The sequence below is a fragment of the Saccoglossus kowalevskii genome, chromosome 17 (assembly GCF_978046115.1).
Source record: "Saccoglossus kowalevskii chromosome 17, keSacKowa6.1, whole genome shotgun sequence".
NCBI classification, from domain to species: domain Eukaryota; kingdom Metazoa; phylum Hemichordata; class Enteropneusta; family Harrimaniidae; genus Saccoglossus; species Saccoglossus kowalevskii.
This window is the reverse complement of record NC_140657.1, coordinates 130,598-152,461: the sequence shown is the minus strand read 5'-3', so window position 1 is coordinate 152,461 and position 21,864 is coordinate 130,598. Positions and strand designations below refer to the sequence as shown.

Here is a 21,864-nt window from a genome sequence, read left to right as displayed (position 1 = left end):
TACATCTATTATGAATGCCATACACTACATGTATACATCTATTATAAATGCCATACACTACATGTATACATCTGTTATAAATGCCATACACTACATGTATACATCTATTATGAATGCCATACACTACATGTATACATCTATTATAAATGCCATACACTGCATGTATACATCTATTATAAATGCCATACACTACATGTATACATCTATTATACATGTCATACACTACATGTATACATCTATTAAATGCCATACACTACATGTATACATCTGTTATAAATGCCATACACTACATGTATACATCTATTATAAATGCCATACACTATATGTATACATCTATTATAAATGCCATACACTACATGTATACATGTATTATAAATGCCATACACTACATGTATACATCTATTATAAATGCCATACACTACATGTATACATCTATTATAAATGCCATACACTACATGTATACATCTATTACAAATACCATACACTACATGTATACATCTATTATAAATGCCATACACTGCATGTATACATCTATTATAAATGCCATACACTACATGTATACATCTATTATAAATGTCATACACTACATGTATACATCTATTAAATGCCATACACTACATGTATACATCTGTTATAAATGCCATACACTACATGTATACATCTATTATAAATGCCATACACTACATGTATACATCTATTATAAATGCCATACACTACATGTATACATCTATTATAAATGCCATACACTACACGTATACATCTATTAAATGCCATACACTACATGTATACATCTGTTATAAATGCCATACACTACATGTATACATCTATTATAAATGCCATACACTACATGTATACATCTATTATAAATGCCATACACTACATGTATACATCTATTACAAATGCCATACACTACATGTATACATCTATTATAAATGCCATACACTGCATGTATACATCTATTATAAATGCCATACACTACATGTATACATCTATTATAAATGTCATACACTACATGTATACATCTATTAAATGCCATACACTACATGTATACATCTGTTATAAATGCCATACACTACATGTATACATCTATTATAAATGCCATACACTATATGTATACATCTATTATAAATGCCATACACTACATGTATACATGTATTATAAATGCCATACACTACATGTATACATCTGTTATAAGTGCCATACACTACATGTATACATCTATTAAATGCCATACACTACATGTATACATCTATTATAAATGCCATACACTACATGTATACATCTATTATAAATGCCATACACTACATGTATACATCTATTATAAATGCCATATACTACATGTATACTCTTTTTATTACTCAGTTATAAAGTATACAGTTCATCTATGTTAAAGAATACATTGCAAATTTACGATAAAGGTCAAAATAGTGATACGATTAATAAATATAGACATTTACAACAAAAATATATGTATATAGTTTTGATCAATATATTTAAAATACGTCATGCATTGTCAACTATCGGTAGCTAAGCATGTGCGCAAGACTAAAAATATATATTAGAATATACGCTTTACAATTGTATATACAAAAAACGATGACATACACGCTCTGTATGTGGCCTCATATACTACATGTGTACATCTATTACAAATACCATACACTACATGTATACATCTATTATAAATTCCATACACTATATGTATACATCTATTATAAATGCCATACACTACATGTATACATCTATTATAAATTCCATACACTACATGTATACATCTATTATAAATGCCATACACTACATGTATACATCTATTATAAATTCCATACACTACATGTATACATCTATTATGAATGCCATACACTACATGTATACATCTATTATGAATGCCATACACTACATGTATACATCTATTATAAATTCCATACACTATATGTATACATCTATTATGAATGCCATACACTACACGTATACATCTATTATGAATGCCATACACTACATGTATACATCTATTATGAATGCCATACACTACATGTATACATCTATTATAAATTCCATACACTATATGTATACATCTATTATAAATGCCATACACTACACGTATACATCTATTATGAATGCCATACACTACATGTATACATCTATTATAAATTCCATACACTATATGTATACATCTATTATAAATTCCATACACTATATGTATACATCTATTATGAATGCCATACACTACATGTATACATCTATTATAAATGCCATACACTACATGTATACATCTATTATAAATGCCATACACTACATGTATACATCTATTATAAATGCCATACACTACATGTATACATCTATTATAAATGCCATACACTACATGTATACATCTATTATAAATTCCATACACTATATGTATACATCTGTTATAAATGCCATACACTACATGTATACATCTATTATAAATGCCATACACTACATGTATACATCTATTATAAATGCCATACACTATATGTATACATCTATTATGAATGCCATACACTACATGTATACATCTATTATAAATGCCATACACTACATGTATACATCTATTATAAATGCCATACACTACATGTATACATCTATTATAAATGCCATACACTACATGTATACATCTATTATAAATGCCATACACTACATGTATACATCTATTATAAATGCCATACACTACATGTATACATCTATTATAAATGCCATACACTACATGTATACATCTATTATAAATTCCATACACTATATGTATACATCTATTATAAATGCCATACACTACATGCATATATTTGTGTACTGTACCTCTCTCTCTAATAGTTCCTTTTGTTCCATATTACGAGGGAATCCTTCAATAGCAATGCCAAGGCTGCTTTTACACTCATTTATCTTATTCTTTAATAGTTCAAATGTTTCTTCCTAAAATAATAACAAAAGAATAAGAACAGATAATAATGTTATTACCAAGATGGAATGCATCATAAGCAGTAAGCAGCAAAACACACCATAAATGTATCACCAATTTAATGTCAGGACAGACTACATTGCTACATTGCTGCTAATAATCACAATAAAAGCCAAGGTTGAGTATAAACCATATTTATTAGCAAAAGGCTACAGACTTACTTGTGGTGCCATTTCTCCTTGTGACAGTAATTGTGCTAACATTCCCCATTTTTCACTTGGAGCACCTTCCTCAGATATCTTGCACCTCAACAGTTCCCCGGCAGAAATGTGTACATATCCATATCTTTCTTGTAGTTTTTGACATTGTGTACCTTTTCCACTACCAGGGGCACCTATGAAAACATCATAGACACCAAATAAGTTTTTTAGTATTTTTTGCTGGTGTTGCTTTTTTATCTGCATATTTGCATGAAGAATTTTCATGAAATTTATAGAAGGGGTTGTCCTTGAGACAATGACAAATCAATCAGAATAGATGATTTTCTGTTCACTGAAAGATGTCACATTATGCTAAAAACGTGGATCAAATGTTTGCAACAAAAAATCCAATGTTATGGTTTTGAATGATAAGAATATGGCATTGAGATATCCTTACTTCATGTTCATCTTGAAGTAAACGAAAAATGGTCTCTAGGAGAGATCTGAATCTGGTTGCCATACAAAATATGAATGTTTTTGTGACATTTTTAAGGATGGATTGCCCATAGGCAAAGACAAATCAATTAGATTTTGGGAGTAATCCGAATCTGATTGCCATAGAAACATGAACATTTTTGAATATTTATTTATTAGTAGATAACTTAAAAAGTTATGAACAAATTTTCATGAATTTGCTAGGAGGGGTTATCCTTGAGACAAATATCAATCAATTAGATTTTGGGAGAGATCTGGATCGGGTTGTCATACAAACAGGATTTTTTGGAAGAATTCTTCTTTGCCTTATAACTGAAAAGTTAAGAACCAATTTTTGTGAAATTTGTTGCATAGATTGCCCATGAGACAAAGAGATCTATGAATGGTAAAGTTACAAGCACAATCAGTTCATCATTGAAAGATTTATTTCCAGTAATAGAATTAATAAATATGTCAGTTTATATTCTCAGCTATTGAACTTACCAATAACTAAAATAAGTCTTGCTTGTGTGGATGGACCTTGTCTTGAAATTGGAGGGAGTGGTGATGATTTGCTGAGTTGTGGAAGTGTGGGTTCTAAAAAATAGCAATGAATATACATGTAAAGATTTAATACAGTAAAATTCTCTTTGTAATTACTATTTACTTATTAGTAGTTACAACACTGTTTCTATGCAGGACAAAATGAGTAATATTTTAATGATGTACACATACTGTACATTCAACACATTTTGGCTTATAATGATAACAATATTATATCATTATTGACATTATTAATTCTGAATAAAACAAAAAGCAAATGCTGTCTACAAAAAGAAAATCAAAGAAAGCTTAGAAAAAAATTGTGTGTGCTCAGGGTATTGGAGGCATGAAGTATGAATAAGGAATATTTACTGTATTAGAGATAGAGCAAAAACCTGTGTGTGCTCAGGGTATTGGAGGCATGAAATATGAATAAGGAATATTTACTTTATTAGAGATAGAGCAAAAACTTGTGTGTGCTAAGGGTATTGAAGGCATGAAGTATAAATAAGGAATATTTACTGTATTAGAGATAGAGCAAAAACCTGTGTGTGCTAAGGGTATTGGAGGCATGAAGTATAAATAAGGAATATTTACTATATTAAAGATAGAGCAAAAACCTGTGTGTGCTCAGGGTATTGTAGGCATGAAGTATGAATAAGGAATATTTACTGTATTAGAGATAGAGCCAAAACCTGTGTGTGCTAAGGGTATTGGAGGCATGAAATATGAATAAGGAATATTTACTATATTAGAGATAGAGCAAAAACCTGTGTGTGCTCAGGGTATTGGAGGCATGAAGTATGAATAAGGAATATTTACTATATTAGAGATAGAGCAAAAACCTGTGTGTGCTCAGGGTATTGGAGGCATGAAATATGAATAAGGAATATTTACTGTATTAGAGATAGAGCCAAAACTTGTGTGTGCTAAGGGTATTGGAGGCATGAAATATGAATAAGGAATATTTACTATATTAGAGATAGAGCAAAAACCTGTGTGTGCTCAGGGTATTGGAGGCATGAAATATGAATAAGGAATATTTACTGTATTAGAGATAGAGCCAAAACCTGTGTGTGCTAAGGGTATTGGAGGCATGAAATATGAATAAGGAATATTTACTATATTAGAGATAGAGCAAAAACCTGTGTGTGCTAAGGGTATTGGAGGCATGAAGTATGAATAAGGAATATTTACTGTATTAGAGATAGAGCCAAAACTTGTGTGTGCTCAGGGTATTGGAGGCATGAAGTATGAATAAGGAATATTTACTATATTAGAGATAGAGCAAAAACCTGTGTGTGCTCAGGGTATTGAAGGCATGAAATATGAATAAGGAATATTTACTGTATTAGAGATAGAGCCAAAACCTGTGTGTGCTCAGGGTATTGGAGGCATGAAGTATGAATAAGGAATATTTACTATATTAGAGATAGAGCCAAAACTTGTGTGTGCTAAGGGTATTGGAGGCATGAAGTATGAATAAGGAATATTTACTATATTAGAGATAGAGCCAAAACTTGTGTGTGCTCAGGGTATTGGAGACATGAAATATGAATAAGGAATATTTACTATATTAGAGATAGAGCCAAAACTTGTGTGTGCTCAGGGTATTGGAGGCATGAAATATGAATAAGGAATATTTACTATATTAGAGATAGAGCCAAAACCTGTGTGTGCTAAGGGTATTGTAGGCATGAAGTATGAATAAGGAATATTTACTATATTAGAGATAGAACCAAAACTTATGTGTGCTAAGGGTATTGGAGACATGAAATATGAATAAGGAATATTTACTATATTAGAGATAGAACCAAAACTTGTGTGCTCAGGGTATTGGAGGCATGAAGTATGAATAAGGAATATTTACTATATTAGAGATAGAGCCAAAACTTGTGTGTGCTAAGGGTATTGGAGGCATGAAGTATGAATAAGGAATATTTACTATATTAGAGATAGAGCCAAAACTTGTGTGTGCTCAGGGTATTGGAGACATGAAGTATGAATAAGGAATATTTACTATATTAGAGATAGAGCCAAAACCTGTGTGTGCTCAGGGTATTGGAGGCATGAAGTATGAATAAGGAATATTTACTATATTAGAGATAGAGCAAAAACCTGTGTGTGCTCAGGGTATTGGAGGCATGAAGTATGAATAAGGAATATTTACTGTATTAGAGATAGAGCCAAAACTTGTGTGTGCTAAGGGTATTGGAGACATGAAATATGAATAAGGAATATTTACTATATTAGAGATAGAGCCAAAACTTGTGTGTGCTCAGGGTATTGGAGGCATGAAGTATGAATAAGGAATATTTACTATATTAGAGATAGAGCCAAAACTTGTGTGTGCTCAGGGTATTGGAGGCATGAAATATGAATAAGGAATATTTACTATATTAGAGATAGAGCCAAAACTTGTGTGTGCTAAGGGTATTGAAGGCATGAAATATGAATAAGGAATATTTACTATATTAGAGATAGAGCCAAAACTTGTGTGTGCTCAGGGTATTGGAGGCATGAAATATGAATAAGGAATATTTACTGTATTAGAGATAGAGCCAAAACTTGTGTGTGCTAAGGGTATTGGAGGCATGAAGTATGAATAAGGAATATTTACTATATTAGAGATAGAGCCAAAACTTGTGTGTGCTCAGGGTATTGGAGGCATGAAATATGAATAAGGAATATTTACTGTATTAGAGATAGAGCCAAAACTTGTGTGTGCTAAGGGTATTGGAGGCATGAAGTATGAATAAGGAATATTTACTATATTAAAGATAGAGCAAAAACCTGTGTGTGCTCAGGGTATTGGAGGCATGAAGTATGAATAAGGAATATTTACTATATTAGAGATAGAGCAAAAACTTGTGTGTGCTAAGAGTATTGGAGGCATGAAATATGAATAAGGAATATTTACTATATTAGAGATAGAGCAAAAACCTGTGTGTGCTAAGGGTATTGGAGGCATGAAGTATGAATGAGGAATATTTACTACATGTATATTAGAGATAGAGCAAAAACCTGTGTGTGCTAAGGGTATTGGAGGCATGAAGTATGAATAAGGAATATTTACTATATTAGAGATAGAGCAAAAACCTGTGTGTGCTCAGGGTATTGGAGGCATGAAATATGAATAAGGAATATTTACTATATTAGAGATAGAGCAAAAACCTGTGTGTGCTAAGAGTATTGGAGGCATGAAGTATGAATAAGGAATATTTACTATATTAGAGATAGAGTCAAAACCTGTGTGTGCTCAGGGTATTGAAGGCATGAAGTATGAATAAGGAATATTTACTATATTAGAGATAGAGCAAAAACTTGTGTGTGCTAAGGGTATTGAAGGCATGAAGTATGAATAAGGAATATTTACTATATTAGAGATAGAGCAAAAACCTGTGTGTGCTAAGGGTATTGAAGGCATGAAGTATGAATAAGGAATATTTACTATATTAGAGATAGAGCAAAAACCTGTGTGTGCTAAGAGTATTGGAGGCATGAAGTATGAATAAGGAATATTTACTATATTAGAGATAGAGCAAAAACCTGTGTGTGCTAAGGGTATTGAAGGCATGAAGTATGAATAAGGAATATTTACTGTATTAGAGATAGAGCCAAAACTTGTGTGTGCTCAGGGTATTGGAGGCATGAAATATGAATAAGGAATATTTACTATATTAGAGATAGAGCCAAAACTTGTGTGTGCTCAGGGTATTGGAGGCATGAAATATGAATAAGGAATATTTACTATATTAGGGATAGAGCAAAAACCTGTGTGTGCTCAGGGTATTGAAGGCATGAAGTATGAATAAGGAATATTTACTATATTAGAGATAGAACCAAAACTTATGTGTGCTAAGAGTATTGGAGGCATGAAGTATGAATAAGGAATATTTACTATATTAGAGATAGAGCAAAAACCTGTGTGTGCTAAGGGTATTGGAGGCATGAAGTATGAATAAGGAATATTTACTATATTAGAGATAGAGCAAAAACCTGTGTGTGCTAAGGGTATTGGAGGCATGAGGTATGAATAAGGAATATTTACTATATTAGAGATAGAGCAAAAACCTGTGTGTGCTAAGGGTATTGGAGGCATGAAATATGAATAAGGAATATTTACTATATTAGAGATAGAGCAAAAACCTGTGTGTGCTCAGGGTATTGAAGGCATGAAGTATGAATAAGGAATATTTACTATATTAGAGATAGAACCAAAACTTATGTGTGCTAAGAGTATTGGAGGCATGAAGTATGAATAAGGAATATTTACTATATTAGAGATAGAGCAAAAACCTGTGTGTGCTCAGGGTATTGGAGGCATGAAGTATGAATAAGGAATATTTACTATATTAGAGATAGAGCAAAAACCTGTGTGTGCTAAGGGTATTGGAGGCATGAAGTATGAATAAGGAATATTTACTATATTAGAGATAGAGCAAAACCTGTGTGTGCTAAGGGTATTGGAGGCATGAAATATGAATAAGGAATATTTACTATATTAGAGATAGAGCAAAAACCTGTGTGTGCTAAGGGTATTGAAGGCATGAAGTATGAATAAGGAATATTTACTATATTAGAGATAGAGCAAAAACCTGTGTGTGCTAAGGGTATTGGAGGCATGAAATATGAATAAGGAATATTTACTATATTAGAGATAGAGCCAAAACTTGTGTGTGCTAAGGGTATTGGAGGCATGAAGTATGAATAAGGAATATTTACTATATTAGAGATAGAGCAAAAACCTGTGTGTGCTAAGGGTATTGGAGGCATGAAATATGAATAAGGAATATTTACTATATTAGAGATAGAGCAAAAACCTGTGTGTGCTAAGGGTATTGGAGGCATGAAATATGAATAAGGAATATTTACTATATTAGAGATAGAGCAAAAACCTGTGTGTGCTCAGGGTATTGGAGGCATGAAGTATGAATAAGGAATATTTACTATATTAGAGATAGAGCAAAAATCTGTGTGTGCTAAGGGTATTGGAGGCATGAAGTATGAATAAGGAATATTGACTGTATTAGAGATAGAGCCAAAACTTGTGTGTGCTAAGGGTATTGGAGGCATGAAGTATGAATAAGGAATATTTACTATATTAGAGATAGAGCAAAAACCTGTGTGTGCTAAGGGTATTGGAGGCATGAAGTATGAATAAGGAATATTTACTATATTAGAGATAGAGCAAAAACCTGTGTGTGCTAAGGGTATTGGAGGCATGAAGTATGAATAAGGAATATTTACTATATTAGAGATAGAGCAAAAACCTGTGTGTGCTCAGGGTATTGGAGGCATGAAGTATGAATAAGGAATATTTACTATATTAGAGATAGAGCAAAAACCTGTGTGTGCTAAGGGTATTGGAGGCATGAAGTATGAATAAGGAATATTTACTATATTAGAGATAGAGCAAAAACCTGTGTGTGCTCAGGGTATTGAAGGCATGAAATATGAATAAGGAATATTTACTTTATTAGGGATAGAGCAAAAACTTATATGTGCTAAGGGTATTGAAGGCATGAAGTATGAATAAGGAATATTTACTATATTAGAGATAGAGCCAAAACTTATGTGTGCTAAGAGTATTGGAGGCATGAAGTATGAATAAGGAATATTTACTATATTTGGGATTGAGCAAAAACCTGTGTGTGCTCAGGGTATTGGAGGCATGAAGTATGAATAAGGAATATTGACTATATTAGAGATAGAGCAAAAACCTGTGTGTGCTAAGGGTATTGGAGGCATGAAGTATGAATGAGGAATATTTACTATATTAGAGATAGAGTCAAAACCTGTGTGTGCTAAGGGTATTGGAGGCATGAAATATGAATAAGGAATATTTACTATATTAGAGATAGAGCAAAAACCTGTGTGTGCTCAGGGTATTGGAGGCATGAAGTATGAATAAGGAATATTTACTATATTAGAGATAGAGCAAAAACCTGTGTGTGCTAAGGGTATTGAAGGCATGAAATATGAATAAGGAATATTTACTATATTAGAGATAGAGTCAAAACCTGTGTGTGCTAAGGGTATTGGAGGCATGAAATATGAATAAGGAATATTTACTATATTAGAGATAGAGCAAAAACCTGTGTGTGCTCAGGGTATTGGAGGCATGAAGTATGAATAAGGAATATTTACTATATTAGAGATAGAGCAAAAACCTGTGTGTGCTCAGGGTATTGGAGGCATGAAGTATGAATAAGGAATATTTACTATATTAGAGATAGAGCAAAAACCTGTGTGTGCTCAGGGTATTGAAGGCATGAAATATGAATAAGGAATATTTACTTTATTAGGGATAGAGCAAAAACTTATATGTGCTAAGGGTATTGAAGGCATGAAGTATGAATAAGGAATATTTACTATATTAGAGATAGAGCCAAAACTTATGTGTGCTAAGAGTATTGGAGGCATGAAGTATGAATAAGGAATATTTACTATATTTGGGATTGAGCAAAAACCTGTGTGTGCTCAGGGTATTGGAGGCATGAAGTATGAATAAGGAATATTGACTATATTAGAGATAGAGCAAAAACCTGTGTGTGCTAAGGGTATTGGAGGCATGAAGTATGAATGAGGAATATTTACTATATTAGAGATAGAGTCAAAACCTGTGTGTGCTAAGGGTATTGGAGACATGAAGTATGAATAAGGAATATTTACTATATTAGAGATAGAGCAAAAACCTGTGTGTGCTCAGGGTATTGAAGGCATGAAATATGAATAAGGAATATTTACTTTATTAGGGATAGAGCAAAAACTTATATGTGCTAAGGGTATTGAAGGCATGAAGTATGAATAAGGAATATTTACTATATTAGAGATAGAGCCAAAACTTATGTGTGCTAAGAGTATTGGAGGCATGAAGTATGAATAAGGAATATTTACTATATTAGAGATAGAGCAAAAACCTGTGTGTGCTCAGGGTATTGGAGGCATGAAGTATGAATAAGGAATATTTACTATATTAGAGATAGAGCAAAAACCTGTGTGTGCTCAGGGTATTGGAGGCATGAAGTATGAATAAGGAATATTTACTATATTAGAGATAGAGCAAAAACCTGTGTGTGCTAAGGGTATTGGAGGCATGAAGTATGAATAAGGAATATTTACTATATTAGAGATAGAGCAAAAACCTGTGTGTGCTAAGGGTATTGAAGGCATGAAGTATGAATAAGGAATATTTACTATATTAGAGATAGAGCAAAAACCTGTGTGTGCTAAGGGTATTGGAGGCATGAAGTATGAATAAGGAATATTTACTATATTAGAGATAGAGCAAAAACCTGTGTGTGCTAAGGGTATTGAAGGCATGAAGTATGAATAAGGAATATTTACTATATTAGAGATAGAGCCAAAACTTATGTGTGCTAAGAGTATTGGAGGCATGAAGTATGAATAAGGAATATTTACTATATTAGGGATTGAGCAAAAACCTGTGTGTGCTCAGGGTATTGGAGGCATGAAGTATGAATAAGGAATATTTACTATATTAGAGATAGAGCAAAAACCTGTGTGTGCTAAGGGTATTGGAGGCATGAAGTATGAATAAGGAATATTTACTATATTAGAGATAGAGCAAAAACCTGTGTGTGCTAAGGGTATTGGAGGCATGAAGTATGAATAAGGAATATTTACTATATTAGAGATAGAGCAAAAACCTGTGTGTGCTCAGGGTATTGAAGGCATGAAATATGAATAAGGAATATTTACTTTATTAGGGATAGAGCAAAAACTTATGTGTGCTAAGGGTATTGAAGGCATGAAGTATGAATAAGGAATATTTACTATATTAGAGATAGAGCAAAAACTTGTGTGTGCTAAGGGTATTGTAGGCATGAAATATGAATAAGGAATATTTACTATATTAGAGATAGAGCAAAAACTTGTGTGTGCTCAGGGTATTGGAGGCATGAAGTATGAATAAGGAATATTTACTATATTAGAGATAGAGCAAAAACCTGTGTGTGCTAAGGGTATTGGAGGCATGAAATATGAATAAGGAATATTTACTATATTAGAGATAGAGCAAAAACTTGTGTGTGCTCAGGGTATTGGAGGCATGAAGTATGAATAAGGAATATTTACTATATTAGAGATAGAGCAAAAACCTGTGTGTGCTAAGGGTATTGAAGGCATGAAATATGAATAAGGAATATTTACTATATTAGAGATAGAGCAAAAACCTGTGTGTGCTAAGGGTATTGGAGGCATGAAGTATGAATAAGGAATATTTACTATATTAGAGATAGAGCAAAAACCTGTGTGTGCTAAGGGTATTGAAGGCATGAAGTATGAATAAGGAATATTTACTATATTAGAGATAGAGCAAAAACCTGTGTGTGCTAAGGGTATTGGAGGCATGAAATATGAATAAGGAATATTTACTATATTAGAGATAGAGCAAAAACTTGTGTGTGCTCAGGGTATTGGAGGCATGAAGTATGAATAAGGAATATTTACTATATTAGAGATAGAGCAAAAACCTGTGTGTGCTAAGGGTATTGGAGGCATGAAATATGAATAAGGAATATTTACTATATTAGAGATAGAGCAAAAACTTGTGTGTGCTCAGGGTATTGGAGGCATGAAGTATGAATAAGGAATATTTACTATATTAGAGATAGAGCAAAAACCTGTGTGTGCTAAGGGTATTGAAGGCATGAAGTATGAATAAGGAATATTTACTATATTAGAGATAGAGCAAAAACCTGTGTGTGCTAAGGGTATTGGAGGCATGAAATATGAATAAGGAATATTTACTATATTAGAGATAGAGCAAAAACTTGTGTGTGCTCAGGGTATTGGAGGCATGAAGTATGAATAAGGAATATTTACTATATTAGAGATAGAGCAAAAACCTGTGTGTGCTCAGGGTATTGTAGGCATGAAGTATGAATAAGGAATATTTACTATATTAGAGATAGAGCAAAAACTTGTGTGTGCTAAGGGTATTGGAGGCATGAAATATGAATAAGGAATATTTACTATATTAGAGATAGAGCAAAAACTTGTGTGTGCTAAGGGTATTGGAGGCATGAAGTATGAATAAGGAATATTTACTATATTAGAGATAGAGCAAAAACCTGTGTGTGCTCAGGGTATTGGAGGCATGAAGTATGAATAAGGAATATTTACTGTATTAGAGATAGAGCAAAAACTTGTGTGTGCTAAGGGTATTGGAGGCATGAAGTATGAATAAGGAATATTTACTGTATTAGAGATAGAGCAAAAACTTGTGTGTGCTAAGGGTATTGGAGGCATGAAGTATGAATAAGGAATATTTACTATATTAGGGATAGAGCCAAAACTTGTGTGTGCTAAGGGTATTGGAGGCATGAAGTATGAATAAGGAATATTTACTATATTAGAGATAGAGCAAAAACCTGTGTGTGCTCAGGGTATTGGAGGCATGAAGTACATGTATGAATAAGGAATATTTACTATATTAGAGATAGAGCAAAAACCTGTGTGTGCTAAGGGTATTGGAGGCATGAAATATGAATAAGGAATATTTACTATATTAGAGATAGAGCAAAAACCTGTGTGTGCTCAGGGTATTGGAGGCATGAAGTATGAATAAGGAATATTTACTTTATTAGGGATAGAGCAAAAACTGTATTTATTGCATGGAAATTCATTGAAGTTATGCATATTAATGAGGTCACATGAAACCTTTTCTATAAGGTGGGTAATTAATACATTATATGCATAGATTCCAACCGTAAAGTAATCAAATCTGTGAATTATCAAAAAACAAGTTTCACTGAAATTTGATGAGTAGTACTCAACATATTTGTAGAATACCTATAAAATGATTAATTCTGTAAATAGCTGAGAAAAAAAGTGAAAAGGCTTAAAAATGCCTACTGTAAAATAATTTATATTAGCTGGAAATAATTTTCACTGAAAAGATTTTTTGGGTGTTCTGTATGGAATTTATTTTCATTGATTTTTTACAAGTTGAATGTAAAATATACGGAAAAAGGTTTTATTCGCTAGATTTTATTTTTTATTATTCCTTCTGTGAAAATTAGTGCCAAGCAAAAATAAAGTATTTTACAGTAATTATTATGAAAATTAGGTCATTAATATGCAATCGTGTGCTTCCTACAGATAAAGATAATTTATTGCATCCTTAGAAATACAGTGTTTCCATCAGTTTATAGCAACAAAAGTAAGATATTAAAAAAAAAAAAAAATAACAAAATAACTATAGCAAATAATAAATGATAGATTTTAGTGTTTTGTTAAGTATCTTTCTCGTTTCTCATTAAGAACGAGCTGTGTATAAATTCTCCAACAAGTTTGATTACATTTGTGTTAGAATTTTTCATTAAGTATGTAAATTTCTGTTGGTCAGTTTTTGTTTCATCAGGAAACTGTATATTTGAGAATATATCCATTCGCAGTGTGTTATATTTTGGGCATTTGATGAGGAGATGCATTTCATCTTCTATGTCTGCTAAAGTACATTGTTTACAAATCCTGTTTTCCAAAGAAATTTTAGGTCTAAATTTTAAATTTTAGAAATTTTAAGAAATTTTAGAAATTTCCAAAGAAATTTTACATGGTCAAATAGCAAATAAAATATTGAGTAAGAAAAAAAGAGAAAATTCTGTACTAAAAATATAAATACATGTCTGCTTTTATTGAGATGCATCTCTAAGAGAGCAAATAGAGTGAATGGATTACATAATTTACCTGTTTGAAATGTAGGTTCTCTGGATAGGGACGGAGTGATGGGCGGCAATGGACTAGAACGTTTGATATCTTCTACAAAGGAATTCCATTTAATATTGTCAGGTCCTTTTTCTTTTGCCTTATTGAGACATTCCTGCATGTATTCTAAATGATCTTCTGGTCTATAGTACATCAATCCAGTCATCAAACTCTGCAATAAAGAATACACATTAGTGCAGAACCCATATCTACACCTTTTTATTGGTTTTAAATTATACTTATACCACACAACTGTTTTTGAGTGTCTGCAAATATCATTCAGCTATACATAGTTGCATGTTTTTGTGAATTTTTTTTTTGCATTTTTGCAATTTAAATAATTGTCTTGAAAGAAGACAACTAAGCTTCAGGTATTAAATTACCATCAGTTTTTCAACGTGGGTCGATCACCAATTTCAAAAGTCAGTGGTTCTTCAGACCACCAGTTTTTCAATGACAGTCACCAAATTCAAAAGTCAGTGGTTCTTCAGACCACCAGTTTTTCAACATGGGTCACCAAATTCAAAAGTCAGTGGTTTTTCAGACCACCAGTTTTTCAATGGGGTCACCACCAAATTCAAAAGTCAGTGGTTCATTTCGACCACTAAATCCAAGATCGATTATCAGTTTCTCTCTACAATTAGTGCACCATTTGCAAACCTATTATTAACTGATCTAACAAAGAGACACTGTACACACATATGATGACACAAAGTTGATTGCAAAGGATTTACATGTAAGTCATTTACATTGATGAAACTGTCATATGGTGAACTAAAATTGTCATTAAAAACATTTTTGGAACTAAGTACCCTGGGCGCTTAATTTATGTCAGACAATTATGGTATTAGTAAATAACTTGGTGGATTACGGCAAAATATATTTTTATATACTGGAGGAAATGTTTTTTGTTGTGTTTGTTTGTATTCAATAATCTTAATTTTTTCAATGGAAAGAGAAATTATTTTGTTTGCCTTAAGCCAAAATAATAAGCCTTAATACCAAATATATTTTACATCTAGTCTTGTACAAATGATTTATCAAACCCTTCAATCTACTGAATTGAATGAATGCTTTCATTTTATTATTTATGGTTCAAAAAATCAGAAAAAAATTACTCCCTTTATAAATACGACCATCGTTGATATTGATCATTTTGGAGAGGCAGTTACGGACGTATATGTAAGTATCATCCTATATTCCATAGTTAGAAGAACTAATAGGCAGCTTCACCGCCAGTTCTAACAAACTATGTCATATAGGATGATACTTACGTACTGTTAACAACTGGTTAGCGTCCCGAGCTAAATAAGGCAAAAGAAATGAAAGAAAATGTATCATCCGTAACATGAAATCGTGAACACTTTTAATGCCAAAACGAACATCCTAGCAGCTCCATGTGACTGCCAAGAGTATTTAAACAGCAAGAAATACAATACTGGCCTAATAACGTATAGGCTGAAAGTTAGTATATAAACTAACTCAGAACAATTAATCACTTAACTAAATTGTCACTATGGATCATCAATTAAACGTTGTCCAGCCACAAACCTACCCAGTCTAAATACTCCTTCAGACTGGTAAGAGAGGTCTTTCAGGTAGTGATTAACAAATGTATTGGGACTTTACCAATATCCTGACTCCAATACATTGGCCAAAGTAGACCCCTCAGTTGATGGAGTCAGTTTTATCTTTGTTGTAGGCTCTGTATACGGTTTCCTTAAACCAACGAGATAAGGTGTTAGGAGTGGCTGCCGTGCTAGTTTTGCCCGTATAATGACACACAAACATAGCCCTTTGATTAAAACGTAAGGACTCTGTCATGCACTCGTAGTGCAAAATGGCTCTTACCGAACACAAAGCCTTCTCTAGTGTAATATTAAGTTCAACCTGTCTCGTGAAGGAAGGTGTAAGGTCCTCCAGTGTAATACTGACACTACTGTTTCTAGGATTTTTGTGATACATATGGAGCCGATTTGAGACCGGATGGGAGAAATCTGCACTGATAAGTTGTCCCTTCTATTGTGAACTTTAACAAGTTCTGACTCTGGGGATGTATTTCTCAGGTCCAACAAAGTTAGCCATTCGCCCATGCATAGACTCACTCATATGGCAGCTCATGTTATCATTCTGAACTTGTCTGCTATTACAAACCTGTTGAGTGGATTTAACCACCTGAAGATTTCTCGACTAGAAATACTCTGGAGTGGAAACCGGGCTCCGATAGGTTCTTTACCAGAAACACCGCACATGTTAACACAAGCTTTTTACCAACTGTAACAGAGCTTCTCATTTGACCTTGTCCCTTGGGAGACGGGTACACAAGCCATGACTGGGATTGGGTTGCCTGGTCAATGGTATTTTGTAACCGAAATGGACTGTGTTTAAAACCCACTCGTCCTTTATTAATTTTTTCCACACTAAGAATCTTTCCCTTAAGCGGAAAGCAATTGGTTTCTGAAATATTGACTGTTTTGCTAATGGCGCCCCCATCGGCAATCTTGGGCTCTTTAGCATACCTGACGATTGGCCATGCAGCATCGAATACGCTGTTACCTGTTTCATTGCCCGCCCCCTAACAAAGTCAATTTCTTTTTTGCAAGTCAGCCATTTTGTTTGCTCAATTGAGGCGACTGCAATAGGGTCTACACTGAGGATTCTGTGGGAACGTGTCCATCCCGCCTGGGAGAGTGCGCCGATTCCCGGTGAATTTCCGAACGTCCCACCCCCTCGATTTTTTTTTAACGATTGTGGGACATTGACATAAGATCACCTTGGAAATAATCTTCCGCTCTGGCAGATTTTATGCCTGGAAATAGCCATGAAAAGGGCTTTTGAGGTACATTTAACCCTGTTACACATAAATGATTTACACAATAAACAATATGATCGTTTCCTGAATTTATTCTTAATAAATCGTAAGATGATTCAGGATAATTCTTTATTAGTCGGTGGCACTTTCGAACCGGTATATCTTTTCTCAGAATTGCCATCGGCACCCTTACCTCGACCTGTAGGCAGGTAATTACTTGGATTACCCCTAGAATCACCCCTTTGGTGATAATATGCACTTTTCTGCTTTCTCAACAGAATCATATTTGAAAGAGTTACTGTTCTGTAAAGCTCTGCTCTTGCTCAGTGCGCCGAAAACAGGGTCTTCTTGGTAAGTTGGTTTGATGTTTCGAAATTCAAATCGGCGACAGTCCCTGACATCTTCCCGTCAAACAGAGTGTCGGCTCTGAAATCTGCTCTGCTTAGCTCGGCTTTAGTAGTTGATAAATCGATACTAGCAAAGTCCGTTGTTTTCCAAACACCCTGGCATTTCCAAAGCGAAAAGTTAAATGCATGCTAAATTTGCTTGCAACAAATCATTGTCAGCTACATCCCTAGCTACTGTGAGCTTTCTAATATTGTCCACGATCAGGGCATATGGGCTTCCTCACTTATATCACCGCCGCTGATCAGTTCCTTGACCACTATATCCAACGCTAATGTGAACCAATCCTAATAAGAGAGCGCCAGCGTGGAACAGTAGTGTTTTAAAGATTTCATCTTCTCCAAATTTTGTTTGTGTAAGCATGTTTATTTCATTTTCTTTAGTGATTTTGTTAAAACTTCTTATCCATTTTGGATTTTGGGGTATTTCATTTCCATAGATATGATTCATGCCCTAAGTCTCTGGAATGTTTTCTACATATTTAGGCCAATTCCAAGCCAGTTTTTATACTGAATATTCATTTCTTTAAAAATTATTTTAGTCCATCTATTGTTTTTCATTTTCTGAAGGATATCCAGGTATTGAATCTGCTCTTTATCTTGGATGTAATTCAAGTCTTCCCATCCTAAGTCCCCATACTGCAGGTCCTCCCACATTTCTATTTACTTTGAATAAAAATTTCCCAAATTGGTATTGTAAACTTAGTAATTTCTGTTTAACCTCTCTGCTATCTTGAAACCATATTCCACACCCATAATTCATTGATGGCATGATTATACTATGCCATAACACATCACCGTACTCAAATCTATTAAAACTCTTGTGTTGGTTAATTATTGATTTGCCATATGCTAAGATTGTCATTCCTTTTTTTATAAACTTCAGTAAATTGTGTATGATCATTCAGTGTTTATGATATGGATAACCATGCCTAAATATTTGTATGTTTTACCTTCTTTTAATGTCAAGTTTCCTAGTTTCCAAATTGTGTTCTTTTTGTGGCTTGGATTGGTTATTACTAAGTTTCTACTTACTAGCAAAATGAGCTGCTAAATAAAGCATACATTGAAGTTCACTTGCATTATTAGCTATTAAAGCTACATAATCTGCCCAAAAAAAGCCCTGGAATTATTTGTGTTCCACCTCACCCTAAGTTTTGATTCGAATAACATTTTTGCAAATTCATTTATATAGGTTTATTGAAACACTTAAAATTCCTCAGAAGGAATTAAAATGGTTACACTAACTGCTAAAACACATATATAAAACATACAAATTTTACAAGAATTACTGTCTAAAGCACGACAATGGTTTAAAAAAATCAGCAGACTACAATTACAAAAAAAAACTATTGATATATGTAGGTAATAATATTGAAAAAAAATAGATGAAATAATAATAATAATAAAAGCAATAAACAGTAAATCAATGAAAGATGGAAATGAGAAAAAAAAACCTATTAAAGGAGAAAAGTATTTATGTTAATTTGCCAGAAGATGTTGCTGTCTAAGGTTCGTGTTATTTTTGATAAATTGGGCAACTGGTATTTGTACATTCAGATTTGTATCACCCATTAATTTGAAAAATTTGTTGTAGTCACTCATATTCGTGAAATTTATAATGTGCTTAGTAGTCTCTTCAAATAATGCTTTCCGCGATTTTTCGTAAAAGGGGCATTCAATCATGAAATGGTACTCATCTTCTACTTTGTTATTTGAAAACAGTTTGCAGATTCTTTTTCCTATTTCGGTTTTTGGTTTGGTGTACCTCCCTGTTTCAATTTTTAGTTTATGATTGCTCAATCGGAACCTACTACCTACATTCACATAGTTCGGCATTCTTTATTTTGATCACATAATTTTCTAAAGTAAATTCATTTTTGAAATTTTTGTACGTTCTCAGTTTATTTCTTCTGTTATTGTTATTTTGGTTAACATCAGTCCCTATGTTTATTTCCCTTTTCCAGTATAATTTATATATTTTTTCAACTTCCAAACCTAATTTCTTGGTTTCTCTGTCGTTCAGTATAGTTGTTGTTTCGAAAATTTGTGGTTGGTTTATTTCAGTTAACAGTGTAGTTATGGCACTGTACCATTTGCTGTTTAATTGTTTGTTCATAATTTATTTGATGTATTCATTACTCTGTTGAAGTATTTAATCAATATAAATTGAGTAGGGTAGGGGGCTTAAAACACATCCTTGTTTTACACCTTCATGGATTTTGAAGTATTTAGTCTTATCTTAGACCTTAAAGGTCTATGGTCTTATTAACAATTCTTATTCTTATACTTAGTAACAAACTTGCCACAAGAGATCAACTGAGATACTAAATGGGATAGTAATCTAGACTGCGATGTTTTTACAGTTGACCACAGGATGTAAGCATAAATGGTAACATTTCCTGAATTGACCTTGTTATCTATAACTGAAGACATTCACTGTACCATATATTGGAATTTACACTTCATCATCTCATAGATATTAATGATGTTACAATTTTTTTTGATTTTCGATTTAATCCTTATTTCATGGTCTTCACGACATTGATGTATACCGTATTGTTTTGATAACGTAGCAGTGAAATTTTCACACAAATGAAAATTAAATGGTTTTCACTAATACACGTGACATCATTTTTTTACAATACAACCAGATAATTGAAAACCCAGTCAATATGAGCAAATGTCAGTGAATCTGTGAGTGTTAATCAGCGTAAACTTGAATGACAAGTAGTAGTGAATTACATACACTGTTGCCAACGGACGTGAAGGTAAAACTGAAGGAAATAGACACATATAAAAATAACATAACGTTTCGAAATTATTGAAACACAAAAATGGATGACATGATTAGCTCGACATACACACCAGAAAATCGTGAATCTGTAGCAACACTGTTGGTGCTGTTTTATGGTTGATAACACAATCAACTCAGAGGACAACCCCATGTCGTGTTTAAATGTCACATGTTAGCAACAGTGTGTGTGTATATATATATATATATATATATAACTCATAATCTTCACACGGTGTGATTTGGTAATATTACATTAGACGACCAGAATCTTCAACTGTTATTAAATGTTCCTATACATGTATCGTATGACAACACTCGTATTTAAAGCGTTAAACTTTGATATATTTCAACACTGAATTGTATTGCATTGCATACTCACCTCAAACAACTGCGGGATTTCCCGCGTTGAGAGATAATTTTTTGTATCCTCGGTTGTCATGTTTAACGATCAGGGCTCCCGTTCCGCTGATATTTTCACCCTAAACGATCCGCTATGGCTCAGTATTTATATTGTAGTACGATCCAGCCGCACGTTACTAGACGGCCGTATCCAGGGCAAACAATTAGACGATTGATTATGAATACAAACGCAAATACTGACAGCAGAAGTGGGCGTGGTTTAATTAACATACTTTCTGACTACAGCTTTCCCAAGAGACTGGGTGAATGCTATTTTCATAAATAGTAGGAAACATATTTTTTTCATGAAACGGCTAATTTGTTTTTCTTGTCACGTAATAATTAAAAGGACGAGCCTGCATTTTAATAGTATATTCAGGACGCGAGGTTCGCCATTGTTTCAGTTGGCCAATCATGAACGACTTGACAAATGACATTCAGTTACTAAGACATGTCTTATGTACAATACAACAGACTGGAAGTGTTACTGTTGAGTCCAGATTTAAATTCATCTTATTTTGCCGCAATATTGTTCTTATATTCCTAAATCTTGTTGTTATATTTTTCCTTTTTTTAATTTTAATGAAATT

General features: G+C 33.1%; 1 protein-coding gene across 2 annotated transcripts in view; it reads right to left on the bottom strand.

The window, feature by feature from the left end:
- Window positions 1-21,446, bottom strand: part of LOC100367780 (uncharacterized) — a 55,259-nt gene extending 33,813 nt beyond the window's left edge. For both annotated transcript variants that reach the window (XM_085492396.1, XM_085492397.1), the window contains exons 1-5: window positions 21,255-21,446; window positions 14,845-15,034; window positions 4,090-4,182; window positions 3,133-3,305; window positions 2,812-2,925 (exon numbers count right to left, since the gene is read on the bottom strand). In XM_085492396.1, coding sequence (XP_085348522.1) covers window positions 2,812-2,925; window positions 3,133-3,305; window positions 4,090-4,182; window positions 14,845-15,034; window positions 21,255-21,314 — 630 coding nt within the window. In that variant the 5' untranslated portion in view covers window positions 21,315-21,446. The remainder of the gene's footprint in view (window positions 1-2,811; window positions 2,926-3,132; window positions 3,306-4,089; window positions 4,183-14,844; window positions 15,035-21,254) is intronic.
- Between the last annotated feature and the right edge of the window lie 418 nt (window positions 21,447-21,864).